This window comes from Corvus brachyrhynchos, unplaced genomic scaffold (genome assembly GCF_000691975.1).
Source record: "Corvus brachyrhynchos isolate BGI_N302 unplaced genomic scaffold, ASM69197v1 scaffold11, whole genome shotgun sequence".
NCBI classification, from domain to species: Eukaryota; Metazoa; Chordata; class Aves; order Passeriformes; family Corvidae; genus Corvus; species Corvus brachyrhynchos.
The window spans coordinates 4,852,183-4,870,402 of NW_008236965.1; the positions used below are offsets into that span (position 1 = coordinate 4,852,183).

The window sequence follows — 18,220 nt, forward strand, 5'->3', positions numbered from 1 at the left end:
CATATAATCTGAGATCTCTTGAAACGAAGCAAGCTGCTTCTGAAGCAATTGCTTTCAAAAGTGTCCATTAAAAATTCATTGCTAATTGCAAATAATCAACAGAGATTGGAGGAACAGGTGCAAGATCCACTGGAATCACTAGCAGTCTCTTTTTATCTTGAATCAGTCATTCCAAAATCAAATCTTTGATGTAGGCTGGTTGAGAGGATACTCTAGGTAGAATTGTTAGCAAAGAGAGGTTTGCATTTTTGGTTTGAGATTTTTGCAGCCTAGCAAGTAAACAACTGAGAAACACTATTTTTGTTTGATCTACTAATTGCAGTTTTCAGCCCTGTGCAATTAGGTGACTGGAAGAGCAGTAAGGCCAGGACAGATTTCTACACACAGCTATTGTTAGGAAAGGCATGGATAGTGTAGAGGTAAATAATTGGGATGGAAGATAATGAACACATGCTATATACAATAGACAATATATACTACCCATCTTTTATAAGCATTAGGCATCTGCATTTCTGTAGGGTGTGTATGTGGTTTGTATGTAGGTATGTCCTGGTTTATTTGGACATATGTCTGCAAATACAGTCAGATTCACACTCAGAGTGTCAGTACCTCAGTACATGTTGCCTTTAAAAACTGTTACAGATGGCACATCCTCTAGGATGGAGTTTGACAGCAACAATTGTGTGGTTGGCTTGATGGTGCTTGATAAAATCATGAGAACGGAGGAGAGTAAGGTGCTTAGGCAATGCTTAAGTTAATCTCATGCCTTCCCATCAAGCCAAGCATTACACTAAGGAGCTATTCACAACAGAGGAAGGAAAAGATGCAGTTCAAGATGGGAAGCGTCCTGCTGTCTCTTCTTTTCTGGTACAAAGGTATGCACTTTGCCTCCTGAGAGGCGCTTTCAGATATCCCTCTTTGTGTTTCCTGTTTCAGCCACTCTTTCTTCTGCCAGGGGCTGTGGGGTACAGAGCAAGCTCTTCTCTACATTCTCATGGAAACATAATAATTCAGGGAAAGGCAAAATGTGGAGGAGATGTGTAATTTATGCACATGAGTGAGCAGCATTCTTACAGATCTATGAATATTCAGTAGTAAAACTCTGTTTCAAAAAAATAATTGCAGTGTAAAAAAATTGCCATATAATTTGTCAAAATATGAATTTGCAAAGAAAATTGTAGTGCAGCTGAGCCAGTGTGTAAATAATAATGCTGATTTGAAAAATGAGGTACAGTATAACATGAAAGACTGGCCCTTCATTAATCAAAACTCTTGATTAATCAAAAACTGATGATTTTCTCTAGCAGCAGACATTGCTGATGAAGACTGCCTTTTTTCTTAAGGCCTTTCCAGGTATTTTGGCCCGGGAAAGGCTTCCAAAGACACTTTTAGAACAAAAAAGCAATCCTTAAGTCTAGAAAATGGGGAAGGTATTCATCAGTTTTGAGGCTTTCTCATACTCATTTTTCAGAAAAGTAGCAACATAAGTAGGTAAGTGGGAGCTAGAAGGAGCCGGAAAATTTAGGGTCACAATCTCCTTCCATTTTAATTCACCCAGCTGTGGAGAACAAGGAGATAATTTCCTGGTTCATATTTAAATTTCTCGCTTCATCGAAGCCAATGGCAAAGCTGCTTTCTTCTTAAATCAGGCTGCGGGTTGCTCTTGGTAAATGCTGGGCAGTGTCTACCGACACGAATGTGTGAATCAAGTATGATCTGTCAGGGTGAAGAACAGATTAATCAGACAGTCCAACTTGTCTCCTGTGGGTGTTGAATTCCGAGTGTTTTGGTATGTCTGGTTTTTTCTATCTTTGTCTGTTTCCATTGAATATTTTGCTCTATCAAACTTCATGGTAGTAACATAAGTGCTCCTCCACTAGCCATGCCTTCATTTCATCTTGTTATGTTTGGCTGTACACAGCTCTGTCTAATTATTAGGTCTTTCTGTTCATCTCCCTGCAAATATTTGTACACTCTCCTTGTACCTTATCTCTTCACTCTCCTTTGTTTCACTTGTGAAGATTACTGGTGCCTGAGCTTCTAGGAAGAGCAAAAAAAAATGCTCCATCATTTTTTCCCCTATGGGTGGCATAACTGCAATTAGTCCTTGGAATAAGTTCATGTACCTTGCTCTGAATCCCAGACACAGCTTGCTTTTAATAGACACCCACACATCAGGATATTTTTGGAGAGCCTGCAGTGAAAAATAAGTTGCAAGATCACTTTCCAGGCATCACTCCTTTGGTATTTAATTTATTTTCTTAATTTATTGTATTTCTTAATTTACTCGTTTTTTCTGCTTCGTGGTGTCCTCCTGCGGATAAAACGAGAGCAGCCCAGGTGCCCCTCACACTCCTGCCTCTCCCAGCACGAAGGTGCCGCTAGGTCAGCACTCGGAGCTACGTGCACTGATGCCAGGATAAGCCGCTTAGCTTATTTTCCCTGGCAGAGCAAGTGGCTTAGAGGAGCACCCGCAGCCCCCGCGCCTTGGCTGGGCTTGTGTTTGCTGGGGGCACACCAGAGCAGCAGCAGCAGCATATGGTGCAGCAGGAAGGCTCCTGCGACGAGAGCGCAGCAGCTGCGGGGCCCCTCCATATGGCGAGGGGGAGCGCCCCGAGCCCCGGGCTGACACGAACGCGCTTTTAGCGCGCTGAAAGTGACGCGCCCGCACCGCCAGACTCCGCCCGTGCTCGCTGCTGCACCTCGAGGAACAAGCGCATCTCAGCCGTTCGGGAGACGGGATTTCTCTTTTTTCACCTCTGTTTTTGTAGCTTTGAAAAACAACAAGAACACCCCCCCCCCCCCAAAAAAAAAAAAAAAAAAAAAAAAATTAAAGTCTCAAACATGCCTTTGGATCACAGTAAATAGTATCTTTAGTAGTGCTGCCCTTTAGTATAATCAATGCATCTAATGAAATTACTATGCAGGCAATGTTCTGCGTAGTTCCAAGCAAGAAGGAACAAACGTCAATAAGATCAGAAAATGCTGAAAGTTTTCTAAGGAACACTTGGGGAAAAAAGATAATTAATTATATATCTCTTAAGGAAAAAAGGGGAAAAGGTTGATTTTTTTTTTTCCAAATTATTTAAGCTTTTTTCAAATATTGTCACAACGTAAAAAAATTAGTGGAAACATTATGGAAAAAGAGAAATTAATATGAATTAAATAGGTGCAATTGTGATTACTTAAATGTGTTTTTATTGCCTTCAAATAAATACCAGTAAATATTAAATGAACCACAATACAAATGAATGAAAATCAAAACCTAATGAAAATCATTCGAATAAGGAAAATTAAATGGAAATTAAAATAATACAACTGTGAAAATTCCCCATAAAACGAAGGAGGAAAAGAACAGCTGATTTAAAGCTTGAGACAGAAGGTTAAGACAAAGTATGAGACCTCCCCTGCGCAAGCTGATGCTGGTGCTGGTTCTCTTGCCCTCAGTTTCTGGCTCTGACCGAGCCTGCTGGTGATTAGCAGAGATCAGTGCTCGCAGGCTGGTGTGTGCCGGGGTGTTGGTGTGCTGCTGGGGCCACAGTATCATCTACAGGAGATTCGGGCTGAGCTTTTAGCCCAGCTTTAGGTGTTGGAGTCCCTGGATGGGCACCCTGCTTTCACCAGGCCAGCCTGGCTTCCGATGTCTTTGGGTGGACACAGATCTGCACGTGTCCTGGGGGTCCCTGCCTGCCGGCACAGCTCCCAAGGACCATTTAAAGCCCACGCTTTTTAGAGATAAAAGCACTGCTTGCACAACACACGGTCCCATGGAGCCTGCCTAGTGTGGCCATGGAAAAAGCCCCGGGGGAAAATCAACAAAAGCAATCACGAAGTGTGTGGGCAGGGGAGCTGTGCTTGCCAAGGGTACCTGGAGACTGGCCACAGCTGCAGCAGGGGCCCCAGGGGCCATTGCCTCTGGCACAGGGGCAGGGAGAGATGGGGAGAACGCCACGAATGTGGCAGCTTCCCGAAATGCACCTTCTTACAGAGGCTGGTGCCACCTGATGTGAGTCACCTCACTCGCCTGGCACGATTTTCAGGGCTGGGATGTAAAAATAGCCTCAGTTAATAATATAGCAAGACACAAACTAGCACCCAATGGGCACAGAGGCGCTGCAATGCTTTTTTCAGTGTCTCAACCCTCTGTATTGCGTACAGGCTGTTACCTAACTCTGCTTCCTAACTCTGCTGTCTAATGTGGTGCTCAGGTTAAAGAGGGCCTTTCAGAAAGCATGATAAAACCACTGCCACTCATTCCAGCCATGCCTTTCATTTTTGTGACTTTCTGGAGCTTTTCTGGGGCTCCAGTCTTATTTTCCTGGGGTTCAAGCTGTTTTCCTTTCCCCTACCCCATAACCCTCAGGTGCTGAAGGGAAGCAGGTGCCTATCTATGCAAAAGGAGTCATTGTGCCCAGAAAGCACGGCTGCACCATGGGGGGATTGCTCTCCACTGGGAGGAGAGAAAATAATTTTACTGTCTGAGTGCTGTTAAACTGAGATGTTGCTTACAGAGATGAGAGAAAAAGTTAACTATTTTCCAGCTGAAGCTTCTAGAACATCTATATAATAAAGTCATCAGAAATTTCCCCATACTTTTCCTGCAATGATCAGGTTTATGTGAACTTATTCCAGTAAATCGAGTGACTGACATTTATTCTGTGTTCTATTTTATTTCTCTCTTTTCATATTTATAATGTGCTTTCTCATGCTTGTATATCTGTCATTAATTCCTACACTAAAAGATGACTTGCTGCTGTGACTTTATGGTCAGGATAGTGAATATGATTTCTCAGAGTTACTGTATTGAAATGTGCTCAGCCTTTGGCAGTGTTACTTCTGCCCACACTTATCTTCCTCCTTTCTTTCTCTTGTTTAATCACATTCCTAATGATTACAATTTTTCTGAGACACACAATTACCTGTTCCTGTCATTAAAATGCCAGCAGTAAGTTTTCTTGCTATTGATCGCCCCTTTTCCAAAGTAGCCCTAAGCTGTGGCTGCTGCTTTATCCAACTTCCACCTCACCTTGGCACTCCAGGGCTACCTCTGCCAGCTCTTTTCTTTCTGCCCCAAACCTGGACCAGTTCCTGGTGTACCGCTCCCCTCCATCCTGCTCAGCAGGAGGTGCCAAGTGGAGACATCCCAGGACCTGGGCTCCAGCCCAGCCTCACCAGGACAGGTTCCCTGGCACAAAATCATCCCCTGGATCTTGTTCCAAGCCCTGGTTCCTAAGTCCTGTGCTATGGGATAGCATTTGTGCATGGCAGTGCTCTGGACACAGCACACTGCAGGGTGGGACGAAGGGACAGGAAAGGCGCATTCCTTATTACCCTGCCTCCCACAAACACAGATAATAATTTATTTCACTGAACTGATGGTTTGTCAAATGTCCTGGGGGGCTGTAAATAGAGCTCTTTCCTTTTTAGTGTTTTGGGGGTTTTTTCAGTCCTGTGCTTTTAAAACAACAGCCCCTGGCGGCCGTGCAGGACTTACGACTCTCCCTTGAATTGCAGCAATTCGTTCTGTCTGACCTACAATTACCAATTATCTTTGTAACCTTCCTTGAAGGCAAACATGCTCGCTATAAAAGCATGCTGCCCATCACATTTTTGGACTATTGGCAGCCAGCTTTCCTCTTCATTTCCTTTGTAGGACAGGGCCTACAGCTGTAAACACACCAATATATCAATTACTATGTTTTGTGGCCAACTGCAGGCAAGGGCATCTTTTGTTTGCTTTCCTCTCACAAGGCCAGGGGTTATCAGGCTGCACTGCCCAGGCAGGGCATTTGACCATCCACTGCTGTGCTTACCCCAAGCCAAGCCTGCTGCTCCCCTGTGCCATGGTTGGATGGCTGAGCCCCCTGCGGGAGTGAGCCCTTAGCAGTTCACCTGTCCGAGCTGAAAAAGGCGAAGCTGAGCTCCTGTTTGAGGTGTTTTAATCAGCAAGTTTTGCTGTGAGGGGTGCAGGTGCCCAGCCCAGCTGGGACAGCCAGAGGGGCAGCACGCCAGCACCTGTGCCCTGGCGCTGCCTTTGCACCACTGTGTGTTGTGGGGCTGACCCAATGAAACATTGCATTGACAAAAGGGCTTTTGTGCTTGAAATTCCCTCCCTTGCTTAATTTGCAGTTGTGTCCCCTGGGAGATGAGGCTAAAAGCCCTTGAAGCCACTCTCATAGCTCAGGAGCAGGCACCACTGGCCAAGTGCAGCCACCCACGCAACGCTGGGTGACCTGGGGAGGTCAATTTATTCCTGGTGGTTGAATGGATGCTACCACACATCTACCCACCTGAAATCTGTTCATTTTTTCCTGTTGTTTCACTCACAGCTGTTGAGTTTCCAGCTGCATGTGTCAATGGCATATTAAATTTTGATCTTGGCTCTCAAAGGGGTGGCCTACTGAAGGGCTCAGCATGGCCACAGAGCAGTACTCTATATCATCCTGGTAACTCACATCCCCTTTCCTCACCCCAGGCATGCGGTGCTCAAGAATAGGCCTCACCACACTACTTACTTAACTTCCTCAGGTTAATGGATGGACTTGATGATCATAGTGGCCTTTTCCAGCCCCTGTTCCAGGCCAAAGTGTATTATACCACCAAAAGAAAAACCCAAAACAACACAAAAAACTTTTCTCCACAAAATCAGTCTCCTAAAGATGAAAATAAAGTGGTTAAACAGATGGAAGGAACCGAGCCTGCAGCCCCGTGAGCCAGGGATTGCTGGGCAATGGGAACACAGCAGGCTGTGCTGGCTGGGGAGCTGGGATCCCAGATGTCAGGGTAAGGAAGCCCTTGCAGCTGGTGCTCCTGGAGCAGGGCACCTGTCCTGCTGGGAAAGGACACCGCTCTATGGGTCAGAGGGGCAGGAGAGACACCTGCCAGCCTGGATCTCATGCCCCAGGTGCCAATGCCCCTCCAGCACTGGCATCAAACAGAGAACAGGGCAGGCAGGAGAGGCAGGCACTGCATTGCTTTTATTGGCACAGTTTTCTTAAGTGATAAAATCCTGATTTCTATTGTATTGACAGACAGCATTAACTTAAACCACTTTCACACTCATTTAAGTCAAACCTCTTTGCCCCATGTGGCACAGCACAGGGGTGTCCTTGGGTTTGCCCCTCTGCCTTGATTTTCTCATTGCACAATGGAGTCCCAGGGCTTGGCTTGGTAACATTTGTGCTGGGAAAGGTGTAGTGCAGTGTTGTGTGGGATCCCCAGACTATGCTTTCCAAGATGTCTGGAGATGTGCAAGCATGTTTTCCTCCTGAACATATTGGGCTCTGGGTGCCCCCTGCTTCCCTCTTGGGCATGACTAGAAGCCACATCTTTTTATTGTAGACTGACGTTTACTTCTTCTTCCAGGGCCAATGCCTTGGGTTAATGTGGTAAGTTCCTGATGGCAGAAATGCTGCTCTGGGATTCTGAAGCACAGGAGACTATCCCTGTGTTAGAGAAAGGAATTTTTAAAAATGTCTTTATCATTTTGTTTTTGGGGGCCTTTCTTTTAGACTCTTGATACATTTAGACTCATTGTCACAACCAAGGAGCAGTTGCATTTCAGTAATAAACTTTGTATATAGTTTATATTTCAGCTGATTATAATTGCTCTGTGTTTGTGAGTCTTTTGAGATGAAACTTGCTATAGAAATGTGAGATGTAAATTCCCAGCATTAGATGTAGCTTCCTAGGCTCAGCAAAGTGACAGTGTATGAATGAATAAATCATAACTAGATTTCAGTGAATAATTCAGAGTCTAATTTATTGGTGAAAAAATCCTCTTTTCGTATTCACAAAACCTCTGGCCCTACAGGCTTTGAAAACCTGATGTCTGACATTTGACTTGTTTTGATGAGTTAGCAGCAGTCATGGTATTACTTTTTTAATATTTATTTTCCTAGCTGTTTGGGAAATATTCTCCCAGTCTAAAAGCTATTTACATACTCTGCTTTGGACCTCACTGTGAAGCCAGAAGAGCCTTTTCAGTAAGGAAAGTGCTCATAAAAAAGCCATTGCAGGCAGGAGATAAAACAGGTCAGATGTTGCAAAAATAGCGTCTATTCCTCCATAGCCACAATGACTAGCTTTCCCTAAGAAAGGAAAAAAAGGAGTCTTTTCTGTGAGATAGATTAGGAAGACCTATTTACACTTCTTTTTTTCTCCCTCACATCCAGAGGGAGTGATCTCAGGCCCAGCACCTTGTGAGGTGTCCTGTCTCCTCCAAAGACACTTGCAATCTGCTGTGGCAGGCTAGGATTTCACCCTTGAAGTTCATCAGCTTACAGATTTTAAGGGGAAAATGTGACAGGGAGACTGTGGAGCAGAAAGACAGAAAAAAATCGATATGGGCAAAATTAGCTGTAAAGCAGAGACTGAGAGGTCCAACATGTGTTTCTCCTCAGGGTGATTCAGGTGTATCTGATTGGGAAGAGGAGATGCCACAAGCATCTGAAGGAAAACCCAGTGGAGGAGTAGCACAAACATGGGCACATGCAGTCCCCTGCTCCTGCCCATGTTCTCTTGCCTTCTCCTGGCAATCAGCTTGGGGAAATATGGTAGATTCTTCAGTCCTTCTGCTATTTATTTGTCCCTACCTCAGGAGTAAATGTTGATTGTATTTCCTGATGTTTGCTTACAGCATCTTTGTTTCTGATCTTTCTCTCCCTCTCTCTTCTTCCCTCCATGCTCACTGCCCAGTTGTGATGGCCCTTTCCCCGGGAGAGGTAAGTCTCTCTGGATAGTTTGGCTGCCAGGTAAATGCTGGGGGTCTGACACTGCCCAGCCCTGGTGCCTTGGGGTGGGAAGGATGGCACCTGGGCCTTCAAGCTCAGGCACATGCTCTGACCTTTGAATCCAAGGGATCCAGGTCATTCTGTGCTTCCTGCGTGACTGGCAACAGGAAAGGGTCTCAGACAAGGTGCAGCAGTCCAGACAGGCACAAGCATTTGTCTAAGGTTCAGAATTCACATTTGGCCTCGTGACACTACTCTTGATGACTACATTGATTTATTACTCATTTTTTACCTTTCCTTTAGGATGAGAGACTGGAGCTGTGGCACAGCAAGGCTTGCAAATGCGATTGCCAAGGAGGCCCTAACTCGGTGTGGTCCAGCGGGTCTAACGGCTTGGAGTGCATGCCAGGTAACGGAGGGAGCCTTTAGCCATGTTTGTCTGGTGCCCTTCAGCAGCTTCCCCTCTGCACCCGGCTTGGCAGAGCTGGCACGTTCCAAATCCGGGCTGGTGGAGCTGAACCACTGTGAGGTGAGGGGGTGACCCTGCGCCATCAGGCAGAGGCAGCCCCCATGCCTGGACTTAGGGAGGTCACCCAGGGTGGTCCTTGCTGGCCAGTAACAGTGGACATTTGCCTTTCTCTCCCTGGAGATCTCGGTGCTGGTGCTTCCAGAAACTGCCTGGGGCAGCTACTGCCATGTGTAGGATTTGCTGTAGGAAACCTTTTGTACCACCTAGGCTCATCCTCCCTTGCTGCAGTTTAGCCTGTGACATCTCCTAGACTCTGCAGGGATCAAGAAAAACAATTTATTCCCTCTTTGCAGCATATTTTTGGAAGGGAAGGGAAGGGAAGGGAAGGTGGTAGGTTTGGTTGATCTGTCCATAGCCAAGGGACATGTGAATGAGGAGTCATGCTGGATATCCTGGCCAGGCGTGAGGGGGTGTCTCTCACATTAGCATTATGTAGCTGAGTAATGAAGGCATTTTCCTTGTTCTCCTGAATGAGGAACGTTTCCACTGTAACTCCCAGCTGTCCCTGTCCCCAGACAGGGGCTTTGCACTCCCCTTGCCCAGCCCAGCCCAGCCAGTGTGGTGTGGCCTGGCATTCCCTGCTACCCGGGGACAGTTTGCAGAGCAGCCATGAAGAGCTGCCTCTAGCATGGCCAAGGGGAGCAGCCAGCCTCGCAAACACTGAATGACTTTTCTCTGGCTTGGCAGTAACAGTGTTAAATGGCTCAGCTGCTTTAGCTGGGCAGGCACCAGGCATCTGTTTTGGCAGGTCCCTATGCATGGCACAAACAGACTCACCAGAAGGTGACCTGCTAATTGCATTACCGTTGTGTGGTCTGCAGATTAGTGTTGCTAAAAGTAAAGTTGGGTGGTGTTTGAGATAAGCCTGACAACTAGTAAACACACGGGGTACCCTCTTGCACAAGGAGAGCAAGGCTTTTAATGTGGTGGGAAAGCATGATATTTCCATGCCTGGAGGAAGGCAGGACAGTGGCTATATGTTTTCATGGGGAAAAACGTATTAATGAGGTTCCAACTGAGCAAGATATGTTAATGAGATATTGATGCATGCAATATTGACCTAGTAGAGCTTGCTAATGAGACATTGACCACATGGCTGCAGTGCTGGGGAGTTGCACTAGGGAGGCCACAGTCATGCCAGGTTCTAGGCACCCACTGATGCTCCCCATATGTTGATTGTTTTTAACACAGAGCACCATGGTGGTTGTTCAGGCATGGCTAAGGCAAGGAAACCTCTTATCCACAAGTGAAGCTGCGCAGAACTTTGCTTGCTCCTTTATTGCTGAGACCCATGAAACAGCCTATGCTAAACTGGAGACTGCAGAGGCTCCACAGGCTGCAAAATCAGAAAGCTGCCCATGATACAGATGTTTGCCTAGGAAATCCCCATGTGACACTTGTGAGTGCCTTCTTTCTGTATATCTTGATACACAATTATAACCTGATCACATAAAAAAAGATTGTAACAAAAACCCCTGCAACTAGGTCCAGGTAGCATGCAGGTGCTCAGCATCACTAAAGTCTTGCCTTCCAGAGCACTGTGTGGTGACCCACCACAGAAAGTTTTAATGATGAATGAATATTTCTTTCTCCAGTAGTTTTGCAGCCAGTGGTAGTCGTGTTGAATTTCTCGCTATTGCAGAAGACAGCTGTGGGGGCAGGATTGTTACCCTGAAGATCTGCAGTCAAAAACTGAGATGGAAATCCCTGAGCTCTCAGCAGGGCTGAACATTACACCTCACTGGCACCTGCGAGTTTTCCACAAGGCAAGGCCACCTCCAGACACAAAGAAGGTCCCCATAGCAGAAAATGCAGATCTGAGGGTGCTTGTGGAGAGATGACCAGAGCTGGCTCAGCAATTCTGCCATGCAAGTAGAGCCATAAGTCAAGACAGTGATTGGAGGAACAGAAGGAGGTAAAGCTCTGCGAGCAAAGAAGTGCCCAGCATTACTCAAGGACCAGGCAAAAGCTGACAGCCTGGAGGCTGGATCCAGGTTGATGCATCCAGTCAGGCTCTTCTTCCACATGCTTACAAGAAGGAGATTCAGACTGCAACATCTGAATAAAGCCTTTCCCCCAAAATGTTGCAGGCAGAACAAGTCTAGTAAGTTTGAGAGAGAAAGAAGAGTTAGAAATTAACACGAGTGAAGGTTAGAAATGAAGACCCTGTGGCCCCAGGGCAGGTTGTGGTCTGGGATAAGAGCATTCCCAGCATCCTAATCAGGGAGAAGAGAGAGCAGTGAAACCCCAGGAAGAGTTGACAACGTGTGCAAACACACCCAGGAAACAGAGCCATTTCTGTCCCTTAAGGTGTTTTTTCCCTTGTTCTGCAGAGTGTCCCTACCATAAGCCCCTGGGCTTTGAGTCTGGTGCCGTCACCCCCGACCAGATCAGCTGCTCCAACCCTGAGCAGTACACGGGCTGGTACTCCTCCTGGACAGCCAACAAGGCCCGCCTCAACGGCCAAGGCTTTGGGTGAGTTCAAAAGTGCCTCCCTGAGGGGCCCCACGGGCTGTGGGTGTGGGGACTGGGGAAACCTGGCAGTATGGGGGCAGGAGGGTCTGCCCGGGAGGGCACTGTTCAGGACAGAGCGGGGCTGGTGGTGTCCCCCCAGGTGTGCGTGGCTCTCCAAGTACCAGGACAATGCACAGTGGCTGCAGGTCGACCTGAAGGAGGTGAAGGTGATTTCGGGGATCCTCACGCAAGGTCGCTGTGACGCCGACGAGTGGATGACCAAGTACAGCATACAGTACCGCACCGATGAAAACCTCAACTGGGTGTACTACAAGGACCAGACTGGGAACAACCGGGTCAGTGGACTTTGCTCTTTGGCCACTGGTGGAGGGGTGACGTGTTTGGTGACATGAACGCACCAGGTCTCTGTGGGAGGTGCCCCAAAAGGGAGATCCTGCGGGAGCAGCAGGGTGGATGGGTCTCAGTGCTCACCCTGCGTCAGGGAGCAGCGCAGAGAGGGGCCACTCCCCCTGTGAGAGTGAGTGTCATGCTGACCAGCGCAGAAGGACAAAATGCATTATTTGTGTTTTCTAATTATCATACTGAAGTCCAGATTAAGCTCAGAGGCATTAGCTGGCATTGCAGAGGAGGCATTACCTCCATGATAAAACCCCTTTCTCAGCTGTGGAAACACAGCCCCATTCCTAGGCACTGCCTGGGGATTCTTTTTATTGCTGTGTCCAGGGATAGTGCATGATCCTGGTGCAGAAAGACCCCTCAGACAAAATCTGCAACTAGTTAAGTCACAACCCACCAAACCATTGTCACGCTGCACTTCTTACTGGTTGATTTGAAGCAAAAAATTGCATTGGGGAGATCTTAGAGGTGCCTGTGATCCCTGTGCAGCCCAGCTGGGCTTGGGGATGCCATAGCTGCTGCCTCCCAGGTGTCTTCAATGCTGATCTGTGGGGATGGCACTGTCCTAGCATGGGAGGTTCTGCTGGCTTTGCTGAAGTTCCTGCAGCCCTAGGGAGATGCTGAACTTTACCAAGAAAACAGGTCATGGCAGCAGATGTGACATCCAGGCCAAGGAATGAAGAAAGGGCCCTCAAATACATTTTTTAATCTATATTGGCATGTGTAGGAGCCTGGCTCATGAACTTCAAAGAGCCAAAGTCAGCCATGCTCACTCCAAACAAGCAGTGCCTTGCTACAGGAAGGTGAAGGTGAGAGAATGGGAGGAGAATGGGGTAAGATTTTCTGGCCCAACCATAAAAAGTTCAGGAACGATGGGGGAAAATGACCTACTTAGAAAACTGAATCAGTGTGACAAAAATGTCTACATCTGGTTATTTTTAAAAGTATTTTGTTTAGAGGGTAGAGGGGAAGGAGCCTCCTCCTCCTCTGCTCTGCACAGGCACCTAAAACTCGTGGGACAGAATTTCCAGCCCCCTAACCAGCCACCCACCCCTCCCTTCACAGGTTTTCTATGGCAACTCGGACCGCTCATCCTCGGTGCAGAACCTGCTGCGGCCGCCCATCGTGGCCCGCTACATCCGCCTGATCCCGCTGGGCTGGCACGTGCGCATCGCCATCCGCATGGAGCTCCTCGAGTGCCTGGGCAAGTGCGGCTGAGCGCTGTGTCCGGGGGAGGCTCTGTGGGTGTCTGCCGGTGCAGCCGCCCTGCCTCGCTCTGCTGCCACTCCTGCGGTGTAAACGCCCAGCCTGCAAAGGGAGGGGCTGTCCTGAATAAAATGTTCCTTCACACCACGCCTGGTGATACAGCTGATGGGGGCTTGTGGGACACACTCTGGGGAAGAGGAAGGTTCAGGGCCATGGCTTGGATCCTATGAGATGTGGTGCTTCTGGCCCTGGGTGTTAGGTTGGGGAAATGATCACCATGATGTGCTGTGAACACTGAAATAAATGCAGATGGGGTCCAAAGGCAGGGCTTGGATTCTCTTTGAGTGGGCAGGTGTGTGTCAGGACAGACATCTCACCTTCATGCCCTGAGATGGGGTCCAAAGGCAGGGCTTGGATTCTCTTTGAGTGGGCAGGTGTGTGTCAGGACAGACATCTCACCTTCATGCTCTGAGATGGGGCTGGAGCCAGATCTGGCCCGTCCCCAGTACAAGGGCACATCTGAATTTCACACTCTCAAATTATCTCAAGTCTGCTTGTATCAGGAACCCTCTGGCCTGAGCTGCTGTGGCTGGTTTTAGGACAGACATCAGTGCCTTGAGCACCAGGTGGACAAACCCTCTCTGTATCCTCTAGGTTTTTGCACTGACACATCTTGGGGACCCCAGGGCACTTTTGCTCCTTGTGGATGTTTGGGCACAGACAGAGGGACTCACTCTTATTAACTGTTTGATCTCCATGGCCTGATCTCCAGTGGATGTTTAGCACCCAAGGAATTTGGGGCACGTGGATGATGAACCCATCTTCCTGGGGTGATGGCCCAATTACTAAAGTTCATGTCCCTGCCTTGGCCCAGGAGCCAATGCCCAACGCAGCCCAGGTGGGAACTGCAACTCCCACAGCTCCCATGAGGGAGGGTTCTGGGGAGCTCTGGAGTGCCAGCTTTGGTTTGCCTTCCCACAAACCTGTAGCACAAACCTGGCAGGCACCAGAGGCCTTTTCCCTATTTTCTAACAATCTGTGCATCTCTCCAAAGAGTCACAGCATCAGAACCTGAACTGTCTCAGGGAAGAGAGGTGAGGCATGAAGACAGTGGCACTGAGGCAGCCCGTCTGCCTCTCCTGTCCTCTCCCTATGGGCAGGGAGGTGAATGCTTGGTGTGCAGGGCAGGAGTTCAGATGTGACTAAAACCAAATGAGGTGTGACCAAGACCATGAGAAAAGCCTTTGGATGGCTGTGCAATTCATCACATTCATTTGCAAGAGCAGATGTTTTTGCCTTGTTTTTTTCTTGTATATAGAGACAAATAATAGCTGTCAGGAAAATAAGCTCTTCTGGCAAGTCTGAAAGCTGCTCCACTAACCAACAATATGAAGTCCACAGAGATGTAGAAAAGACCAATTCCCATGTGCTGAGATGATTGCTATACACCAGTACTCCCTTGCTTCCCTCCCACCTCCTCATCTGTGGATAGGATTCTTGCCTATCCACAAATTGGTCTAGGGACATATTTTCTTAATAAGGAATCACTGTGTGGTTCTCTTAATGCTGAACAGTCGAGGCAAGATCTACTGAGAAGATCCACTGAGCTCGAGGCACTTCCTTGGCAGCCAAGCTGTGGGACCAGTGTGGTAGAGCAGCCTCCCTGGAGGCACTGCACATCCAGCAATAGGGAGACAAGGGCTCCCCACCAGCCATTGCAGCTCATCTTGCTAACACCAACACTGAAAGCTGAAGCATTTCCAGGCCCTGGATGCAGTTCCCAACATGTTAACACACAGCTCTCCCTGCCCTAAAAGCAGCACAGGCAGCTCTGCTCCATGTCCTGGTGGATGGTAATGGGGGATGGAGCCTTGGCGCTGATGTTTTGCTGCATGACTGAGGAGCGGAGGGGTGGCTGTGAGGGGCAGAAGGATGGACTGGGCACGAGCTGGTGAATATTTGTATCACCCCAAAGCAGTTAAGCTTGACAGTAGCTAGTCAAAGCCTTGTCTGTGACTGGCCTCTGACAAGCTTCTATGCACAGTCCAGGGTTTTTCAGTTGTCTGGTTTCAGAAATGCACCCCGTGGCAAAGACCAGAAGCTCCTGTGAGATTTGGAAGAGCTGGCAGGCTTAATGAACAGCCTGAATGGATGGACCACACGCCACTATATGCCAAGATACCACACTAAATTACGTATCTGCACATGACCGATCCTACACAGAGGATATAATAAAACCTTGGGGGAAGAAAATACTGTCTAGGTAGAAAGGACCTGTGCTACTCTTCCAGCCTCCCACCTTCAAAGAAATCACTAGAACTTTTTCTAGATTGAAATGTATGACAACAAATAACATGGAACTAACTGCCACACAGTGCATTTCACAGTTCATTTGCCTCTTGCTTTGCCCTGTCCTTTGCCTGCAGTTCACCAGCTTGCATGGGGAAGGGACCTACTTCTGACTTGCAACTAAATGGTTCCTGCTAAAGCAGGAGTTTCTGTTCTGATCCTTGCTATGCAGCTCACTTGCTAATTGACCTCTGGAAATTCACTTAACCTCTGCCTCTTATATAAAAAGAAGAGTGCTGAGAGGCTTAATTAATTAAGTGGTCCTAAAATGCTTTTAGAATTGCATTCAACTTCCACTTCTGCATAAATTCAGCACATTGCAGTAACAGTGTGACTGAAGCCATTATGAAAGTCAGACAGCACCAGCCAAAGTATAATGACATAAATACAAAAGCTTTTCCTCATAATCACAGAATCACAGAATGGTTTGGGTTGGAAGGAACCTTAAAGATCACTTAGCTCCAATATCCCTGCCATGGGCAGGGGCATCTTCCACTAGACCAGGTTTCTCAGAGCCCCATCCAACATAGCCTTGAACACCTCTAGGGATGGGGAGTCCACAGCTTCTCTGGGCACTCTGTCCCAGTGCCTTACCACCCTCACAGAAAAGAGTTTCTTCGCAATATCTAAACTAAACCTGCCCTAGTTTAGCTTACAGCCATTCCCCCTTGTCTTATCACTACATGCCCTTGTGAAAAGTCCCTCTCCAGCTCTATTGCAGCCCCCTTTATGTACTGGAGGGTGCTGTAAGGTCTCACTAGAGCCTTCTCTTCCAGGCCCAAATCTCTCAGCCTGTTTTCATAGGAGAGGTGTGCCAGCCCTGTGATCACCTTAGTGACCTGCCTCTGGACTTGCTCTAATAGGTTCACATCTTTCTCATGTTGGAGGCCCAGACCTGGACACAGCACTCCAGCCGGAGTCTCATCAGAGCAGAGCAGAGCAGAGCAGAGCAGAGCAGAGCAGAGCAGAGGGAGATAATCCCCTCCCTCACCCTGCTGCCCACACTGCTTTTGATGCAGTCCAGGATACAATCGGCCTTCTGGGCTGCAGGTGCACTTTTTCATGCTGAACTTTTCATTCACCAGCAGCCCCAAGTCCTTCTGCTCAGGGGTGCTCGTGATCTGTTCCTCCTCCAATCTGTATTTTTGCTTGTGACTTTCTTGACCCACATGCAGGACCTTGCACTTGGCCTTGTTGAACTTCATGAAGTTTGCACAGGCCCAGCTCCCAAGCCCTGCCCAGGTCCCTCTGGATGGCTTCCCTTCCCTCCAGCATGTTGACTGCACAACAGGGGTTGGTGAGAGTGCACCCAATGCCACTGTCCACGTTGCTGACAAAGATGTTAAACAATCCTGCGGTCTTTACCTGCAGAGATAGGGAGACCAATGTATGGCTTTGTAACTGCATAAAACACAAGGGGTTTGAAATAGGGAGTAGGACTAAGAACTGCCTTCAGCTTTATGACCTGGATTTTTAGGATGGGATGCTTACAGAGAAGTGAGGGCACCAGTGGTCCTGAGAAGTCAAACTTGTCCAATCTAAGTTATCTGATCAGAGACTGCCTCAGGCTTCCAGATCAGCCACTTCATTTGTAAGTAAATAGTCCCTTTATCTTAATGGGTACATGCAGGAATTATCCCTTCTCTTCCATCCAGAGAAAAATGTCCACTCTGCCCTCCATCCCATGGGGGACTGACTACACTGTGTTGGGGCCTTCCCCCCTGCCATGTAGCCCTGGGAGAGGGGCCCTCAGGGGAGGCACGGGGCTTCCCTGTCCCTGGTCAGCCTCGTTCCCCATTGGATGTTTTGTGTTCCCCTGCGCGGGCAAGGACCCTCGGGTCCCGTGATTGCCTCAGTTCCTTGGCAGAGCCCCGGCCATGCGGCTGGAGAAATAAACATCCCTCTGAAACAGCTATCAAGAATCAGTCCATATATATTTCTCTTCCACGGGCCTCCTTGTTTGATGCATCGTGTTACAGAATCCCCACTGTAACAACACTGGAGCTACCACACTGAAGTGCTCGACCTCTTCAAGGAGATGGCCACTCCAATATCTGGGGCTCTGAAGGGGGTACAGAAAAGGGGTTACTCTATGGAGAATTTTAAGATAGAATTGGGTTGTGAGCTGTAAAACCCGCCTGCAGAGGCACATGGCAGAACAAAGGGGCACATGGCAGCACACAGAGGCTTATCTCCAGTGGGCCCTGGGGGGAAGAGGTGTCACAGGGCAGACCCCTATGGAAAGGTGTTGCTAATGTGGCAACATGGGATAGGTCAGGCCACATAAGGAAATACTGTGCCTTAGAAAAGTGTATAAAAGCAACTCACTCCTTTGCATAAACGATTCAGATTCCTTGCCAGTCTGGGTTCATGATTCAATCGCCAACACTACTCCAACAAGATTTTTTGGAAGAGTAAGAGCCAAGTAAGGTTTTAAGAGTAAAGCCAAGTCCCCCATAGCACTGGGCACCCCAAGGAAATGCATTTCAGCCCCATTTCTGGATGGAACTGTTAAAATGCTGGACTGCTTGTC

General features: G+C 48.0%; 1 protein-coding gene across 1 annotated transcript; it reads left to right on the forward strand.

The window, feature by feature from the left end:
• Positions 1 to 781: 781 nt before the first annotated feature.
• Positions 782 to 13,485, forward strand: RS1 (retinoschisin 1). The gene is made up of 6 exons (XM_008629256.2): positions 782 to 875; positions 8,698 to 8,723; positions 9,036 to 9,141; positions 11,595 to 11,736; positions 11,876 to 12,071; positions 13,198 to 13,485. The coding sequence occupies exons 1-6, from the start codon at positions 824 to 826 to the stop codon at positions 13,348 to 13,350; spliced, it is 675 nt and encodes a 224-aa protein (XP_008627478.1). The 5' UTR covers positions 782 to 823; the 3' UTR covers positions 13,351 to 13,485.
• Positions 13,486 to 18,220: the final 4,735 nt, after the last annotated feature.

What these genes read in the sequence shown, in the direction of transcription:
- RS1 (XM_008629256.2), top strand. Translation starts at nt 824, where the DNA reads ATGCAGTTCAAGATGGGAAGCGTCCTGCTGTCTCTTCTTTTCTGGTAC. An exon ending in TCTTCTTTTCTGGTACAAAG is followed by an intron (nt 876 to 8,697) that starts GTATGCACTTTG and finishes CTCACTGCCCAG; the next exon opens with TTGTGATGGCCCTTTCCCCG. An exon ending in CTCAACGGCCAAGGCTTTGG is followed by an intron (nt 11,737 to 11,875) that starts GTGAGTTCAAAA and finishes GTGTCCCCCCAG; the next exon opens with GTGTGCGTGGCTCTCCAAGT.